This window comes from Dermochelys coriacea, chromosome 7, assembly GCF_009764565.3.
Source record: "Dermochelys coriacea isolate rDerCor1 chromosome 7, rDerCor1.pri.v4, whole genome shotgun sequence".
Taxonomy (NCBI): domain Eukaryota; kingdom Metazoa; phylum Chordata; order Testudines; family Dermochelyidae; genus Dermochelys; species Dermochelys coriacea.
The window spans coordinates 54,146,686-54,153,845 of NC_050074.1; the positions used below are offsets into that span (position 1 = coordinate 54,146,686).

At 39.8% G+C, this 7,160-nt stretch overlaps 1 protein-coding gene across 7 annotated transcripts in view; it reads left to right on the forward strand.

Annotated features, from left to right (window-relative positions):
* The window catches only part of SEC24C (SEC24 homolog C, COPII coat complex component), a 63,884-nt gene extending 59,174 nt beyond the window's left edge, over positions 1–4,710 (forward strand). For all 7 annotated transcript variants that reach the window (XM_038409292.2, XM_038409291.2, XM_038409288.2 and 4 more), the window contains one exon: positions 1,714–4,710. In XM_038409292.2, the coding sequence (XP_038265220.1) occupies positions 1,714–1,854 (141 nt within the window). In that variant the 3' untranslated portion in view covers positions 1,855–4,710. The remainder of the gene's footprint in view (positions 1–1,713) is intronic.
* Positions 4,711–7,160: the final 2,450 nt, after the last annotated feature.

Sequence of the window (7,160 nt, forward strand, 5' to 3'; positions counted from 1 at the left end):
TCATTCTCACAGATCTTGGGAGACAGGCCAGTCCTTGCTTAGAGACAGCCCCCCAACCTGAAGCAAATACTCACCAGCAACCACACAACAGAACCACTAACCCAGGAACCTATCCTTGCAACAAAGCCCGTTGCCAACTGTGTCCACATCTATTCAGGAGACACCATCATAGGGCCTAATCACATCAGCCACACTATCAGAGGCTCGTTCACCTGCGCATCTACCAATGTGATATATGCCATCATGTGCCAGCAATGCCCCCCTGCCATGTACATTGGTCAAACTGGACAGTCTCTACGTAAAAGAATAAATGGACACACATCAGACGTCAAGAATTATAACATTCAAAAACCAGTTGAAGAACACTTCAATTTCTTTGTCACTCGATTACAGATCTAAAAGTTGCAATTCTTCAACAAAATTCAGAAACAGACTCCAACCAGAGACTGCTGAATTGGAATTAATTCGCAAACTGGAAACTTAGGCTTGAAGAAAGACTGGGAGTGGATGGGTCATTACACAAAGTAAAACTATTTCCCCATGTTCCCCCCCGCACCCCAAACTGTTTCTCAGACGTTCTTGTCAACTGCCGGAAATGGCCTACCTTGATTATCACTACAAAAGGTTCCCCCCCCCCCCCACTCTCCTGCTGGTAATGGCTCACCTTAAGTGATCAGTCTCGTTACAGTGCGTATGATAACACCCATGTTCTCTATGTATATAAATCTCCCCACTGTATTTTCCATTGAATGCATCCGATGAAGTAAGCTGTAGCTCACGAAAGCTTATGCTCAAATAAATTTGTTAGTTTCTAAGGTGCCACAAGTACTCCTTTTCTTTTCACAGATATAAAGCGGATATCCACAGACTTGCAGGGCTGTATGTATTACTGCTCTGCCCCCAGCAAACCTTTAAAGGGCTTTCTGAAACAAAAAATACAAAATTAGGAAGCCAAATGCTAGTAGCATAGCCAGTGTACCTTGGGCTAGTGATGTACTTGTCAGGTGGCTGGAGGTTCTCTGCCCTCAGCCTTGCACCACGCCTGACCATACGCACATAGTTGACTAATGGACCGCTGCTGTTGCTTGGTGGTGTGTTAGAAAGCCCTGATGCTCAGCCCATCTGAACAACTGACTGGCTTAACATTCTATGACCACAGAAAAGGGGTTTTTTAATATTACATTCCTCCTGTATTTTGGATATTTAGTCATTTGGATATAACAATACTTAAATTCCTTTTGTATTTTGATTATATAGTCCATTTCATCCACAGATCTCAAAATACTGTATGAAGTGACTAAACATCACTGTCCCCATGTTCAGATGCAGAAACTGAAGACCAAATGTTAAGTTACTTCTTAAAGTAGCCAACCTGGAAATGGAACTCTGGTCTCCTGGCCTTCCAGTCCTGTGCTCTATTCACTGGACCAGTGCTTAAGAGTAGAATTCCTCTGTTTTGCTGGTCACCTAGCCAAAACTGGAATTTCTAGAACCCCTTTAATGTACAGGCAATCCTGGGCACTCTAATACTTCTAAGCTTGCTTGAGGTTTAATCTTAGAAACGGAAATTAAAATGTTCTGCGTAGGTGGCTTCAGTGATTTCTTGTTCTGGAGTTCTTAATTGCTCAACCTTCTTATCTCACTTTGATGTTTTCTTATGTACTAAGATCACTAGCTGATGCTTACTCACAAATCTTTTTTGTTTGCTTATAGCTAATAATTGTGAAGCAAGAAGATAAATTGGAGATGCTATTCAAACACTTTCTGGTGGAGGACAAGAGCATGAGTGGGGGGGCTTCATATGTGGACTTCCTCTGTCATATGCACAAGGAGATTCGGCAGCTACTGAGCTAGAGGAGGGAGTGGTGCTGGACTTCAGCAGTGACATTTGTCTCCACTAACCACCTGATCCCTGGGCCCAGCTCCCTCAAGAAGGACAACATAGAAACCTGTACAATTCCGTAATTTTTAATACACATTGCATAAGCAGAGATCCTTTCAACCTCTCCCAGCCCCATTTGAGAGAGATGCAAAATTTCCTGGCGAGGGCAGAGAAAAGGCCTTTGAACCCAGGTCTTTTACCTGTCTCTAAGTTATTTCCTGTACTTGGCAGGAATCTACCCCTCTATGCTCGCTAATCCTGTTGTAATGAATGTAGTTTCTCAGTTCACTGTACATGATTCAGCATTGGGTGAAAAAGTGATAACTCTTCAAAACTACTAGTCGTTGCTGTGTGTTTGTGTGTGCGCGCGCGCGCGCATGCTTCAAAAGTGAAGAGGAGCTAGGTAGGGGAGGACAGGAGGCAGGCCATCCAGCCAGATGGTGGGAGTTGGAGCACCTAAGCATTTTTTTAAATCTCCTTCCTAGTTTAGGGGAAAATACAACATGCAGAGCACAAACTGCAACTTGTGGCCCTCTGGACCCAGGAGTCTTCATTTAAAAAAAACCAAACAATTCATCAACTGAGCTGTGAGCCAGGGGCTAGCAGGACAAATCCTTCCCATATCTCTACATCTTATTGTGGTAAGAGTTGCAGTGCAGAATGGTAGTAAAATAAAATTTTAAACCGTGAGTGAGCAACAATCAACAGCTGCTGAATGGGAGGGGGTAGAATCAGAGCCTTCTGTTGGGCATGAATGGCATCCCTGCAACCACCTTCCCTTCCTTGGGAAAAGCAACCTCCACATCTTATTTTTCTGTGCAGCGTTCTCTTAGGCCTTCCATGTTCTATGGCCTTGTATCACTCACTCCTTTTGTTAGAGCCTACCTACACTGGTCTATTTGTGGTGATCATACCCACTGCCTCCATGTTTCAGTTTAAATAGGAAATATTTTTAGCAAGGTGACACAGGGCTGTAGGGAACAGGATCTGAGTGGCAAAGTATCTGTTTTCTGTTCATACTAGGCTGTATCACGGCAAATAAGCAAGGATCTGAGTTTTAGTGGTGCAAGCTTGAGGCTGCTTTGTACCCCAGAGTTCAAGGAATGGGATGTAAAGGAACGAGAATGGAGTTTAAACTGCACTGCACAAGGTAATACCAAGTACTTGACCTCAGTTGTTGGGAAGGTGCCATAGTGGAAAGAATATTTTCAACACTGTATGTTTATACCCTCCGTTCTACCTACTGATCTATCTGCATAGAAAACTTTTTATAAGCCTGTTTGTTAACCTAAAATACCTCAGACAGATTAGCCCATCCACTTTGTGGCTGGCCACTCTGCCTCTTCACTCTGTAAGGATGGAAGAGAGGACTCCTGCAAAGGGGAGTGATGAGTTTAAATCGGATTCAGAATTCTAAGGGCTTGTTCATTAAGTTTTGAAAGGGGGGTAATTTACTTTAACACTGACAGAGCTCTTACAATACCCAGGATTTAGTGAGGGGACAGCAGCACTGAAGATGTGAGGGAGAAATGGGAGAATATGCAGAATAATGGGTGAACAGGTTGGATGCAGTTAGAGGACATGTTTTAGTTGGCCTTGGCTTTTCAAAATAGGGTCCTTTTGCAGAAGACCTGTTTAGTTTTAAAACAAAAAACTTGGCTCCGTGGTTTTAGTCCCATGACCTATAGTGTGTGTAAATCTGTTTTTCTTCTTCTGCCGCTAGTGTCTTTCCTCGTATCACTACACACAAAGGGGAATATGAGAAGGGTAATGAAGAAACTCCTTTAAAATACAGTAGACAATTCAGCATTTTTTGTATGTATGTGGCTGACAGTTTTTACCCCATTCACTGCCTCCAGCCAAAAATGTAGAGGGTTTTTTTTAACCGATGGAGAGAGAGCTTCCCAAGAATACAATGCTTGGCAACCACAGACTTCCACAATACTAATTTCTAGTATTAATGTAAGAGGAGGAAATAAGCTTATAAGTGAACCTTTCATTTTCTTCTCTTGTTTTTTTTCCAATGCATCTTTTAATTTGTAAAGAAATAAAAAAAATTAAGATGTATTTTATGTCATTGTTAGTAAATAAACACTGCTGATTATTTTTCCAAACCCTGTATTTTGGGGGGGAGGAAGGATGGGGAAGGACTGGGGTCTAGGTGAGTAATCACAATTCAACCTACTGCAAATCAAGTTCTGTATTTTTAATATTTCCTGTTTGGATGTGTTTAACTTTCCACTCCTTCTGAACCTTTATTTTGCTAAGAACATTCCCTTTCCTCTGAGATGGCTTGGGTTAAATTACGACTGCTTTTTGGTCTTTTTCCAACCATTTCTAGTTGATATTTTGAGAGAGTACTATTATTAGCTACAATTAGAATCTCAAGGACCCCATTTTTCTTAGAGTACTCCATTAATATGGCAGAATAATTTCTGATTTTTCTTGGAATCCAAAAATAAAGTTCAAATTAAACACAGCAGTTGGCAACAGCACTCTTGCAAGTCTAGGCTAAACTTGTAATCTGTGCATTGCACTTTAATTTGAATTGCATTGTCTCCTCTATACACTTGACTGTAGCTTAAAATATAGATATTGGACATTTAACACTGATAAATAATCTTTTCAGCAATCTGTATATGAAAACACAAGCCAATCATTGCTAAATAACCATCATTATTTTCTGGAGAGATTCCAATCTGTTACAGAGGGCATGTTCCTACATTTGTTATGTCCAAAATCACTGCTGAACTGATACTTTGAGATAAGTGGGCTTTGTGCATTAATTATCTGGAATAAATTGTGCCTGCAGGAATGTTGTGAGATTACCCCTTTCAATGTTTATGGAAGTTACGTAGCTGAACCGACATTTACCATCTTGAATATACTTAGCTGGGATTGTTGCATATCAGTGCAATGAGTGGATGGTTCCTGAGAAGGAAATGGCATAAGCACATAAGGGTTACTCCACTGGACTCCTGCTTCAAAAGAAGGCAAAAAAGAACCCACGGTGTTTTTAGCCTGTTATTCTCTGCTGTAGGTGTAAGACAATTTTTCTTGTCTTATGCAGGTGCTAAATTTACATACTGAACTGACATTTGATTTCTCATCGCTACAAGCGTTCTTGTCAGTGTATCTACTCTTTCTTTAAAGTCAAGGTGCTCTTTGGGACAGGGACAGTCATCTTATTCTGTCTCTACAGCACTTAGCACAGTAGGGCCATGGTCCATGACTGAGGCTTGTAGGCACAATGGTAATACAAACACTAAATACTAAAAAGCAGTTTGATGAGGTCATACACCTCTGCAATCTAAAGTTTTTCTTTTTTCAGCCTTCCTTTGAATCTGACCCTCCCTTTTTAACTCAGTTGTGTTGGTTAAAAAGGAGACGAGTTGTATCAATCTGACCCTATGACATCCTATATCATTTCAAGTTGGTATAAGGAAGCTGTATGGAAACATCAACCATGCAGGTTGGCAAAAAAAATTTTTTTTAATCTTTGTCACCTAAAGCAATAATTGTATGTGTTTTCCCATTTTGTGGATCATGTCACAAGATAAAGATACTGTAGACACATTCCCCTCTGTCTTTCTCTGCAACACTTAGTGTATGGTCACAAAGTAATATGAGGAGATTAGCACGGCAAGAGGCTGAAAATGCATGTGCTTTTATGAGTATTGCTGCTTCTTGGATTTGTCCTCCTGTGTGTGTGTTACCATACCACACTTGGTTATCCATAAATTTCATCACTGTTGAATTGACACCAAAGAAACTTCAGGCACATATGTAGCAGCTGCATAATGGGCAGAAAGTGGGGTTTAGATAGTGTTTTTCCTTAAAGCATGTGAAAATCCTAGAAGTCTAAGTCAAAGCTCCTTGAAGACTGAAATATTTGACCTTTATTTAGAAACAGCTCAGCAGATCACTTTGAGAATCATTGCCTTAGCATATCTGAAAATGGACCTTAGAATGCAGAGCTGTAATTTCTGTTCTGTCTTCACCTACCCCTTTCAGTTTGCCCTAATTCTCAATTAAGAGCTTGTCAACCCACACACTGGAACCAAAATAACATCTGTTTTAATTCATACTATTATTTTGGTGCAAGTCTGAGGGCGGACATTTGTTTGGAATAATTATTTTATTTAGGTCCTCTTTTTGTACTGACATAAGCTAAATCAAAATAGGGCAGTCATACTCTGTGTCCACAGATGGGACTGCACCAAAATAACTAATAGTGTGAATAAAACCAGATTTGTTGTTTTGGTTCCAGTTTGTGTGTAGGCAAGCCCTATAATCTCCCTATTCGTGAGTTTCTCCTTTCTTTGTTCCCTTCCTTTCTTTTTACTCCTTGTCACTTCTTTGTATCAGGACATGAATGGCTTAAGAAAACTATATGATCTTTTCTTCTTCCTAACCTATTATGTATGCAGTGTAGTTGTATCCATGTTGGTCCCAGGTATTAGACTAGGTGCCTGAGGTAATATCTCTCACCAACAGAAGGTGGTCCAATAAAAGACATTACCTCATCCACCTTGTCTCTCTAATAACCTATTATGTAGTCAGTCTTTCTACCATTGTTAAAAACTCCTTTGCCCTTGGCACTTTCTCTAACTTTTAAATCTACCATTGGTACCTACCTTCTTTAAAATTTCCTGGCTACTAATACTCTATCAAACCAATCTCTAACATTAGCAAAGCATTTGAAAAAGTGATGGACCTCTGACCACAGTATATTGTTTGTTTTTCTTTGTTACAATGTAACAATTTGTTTTCCTCATTGTGTCAGACCCTCTAGCCCAGTGATACTCAGACCTCAGTGGTTCAGGAGCCAAATTAGCGTTCAACATTACCCAAAAGGGCCACAGTTGTGTGAATTCATTGTTTCATTTACTATAGTACTATATATTCATATTTAAACAGTATGATGGGAAATATTTCGTTTGTATTTTTATATATATAAATTATTACAGCAAAATGACCAAGTATTATTATTTTATCTATAAAAAGAAAGAGTACTTGTGGCACCTTAGAGACTAACAAATTTATTTGAGCATAAGCTTTCGTGAGCTACAGCTCACTTCATCGGATGCATCCAAGCTGCTCAAATAAATTTGTTAGTCTCTAAGGTGCCACAAGTACTCCTTTTCTTTTTGCGAATACAGACTAACATGGCTGCTACTCTGAAACCTGTCATTTTATCTGTAGTATGTTAACATAGTAAAAGCATCCTGATTTGGTTAATAACTTATATTGGATAATAATTATATCAGTGTTTTAT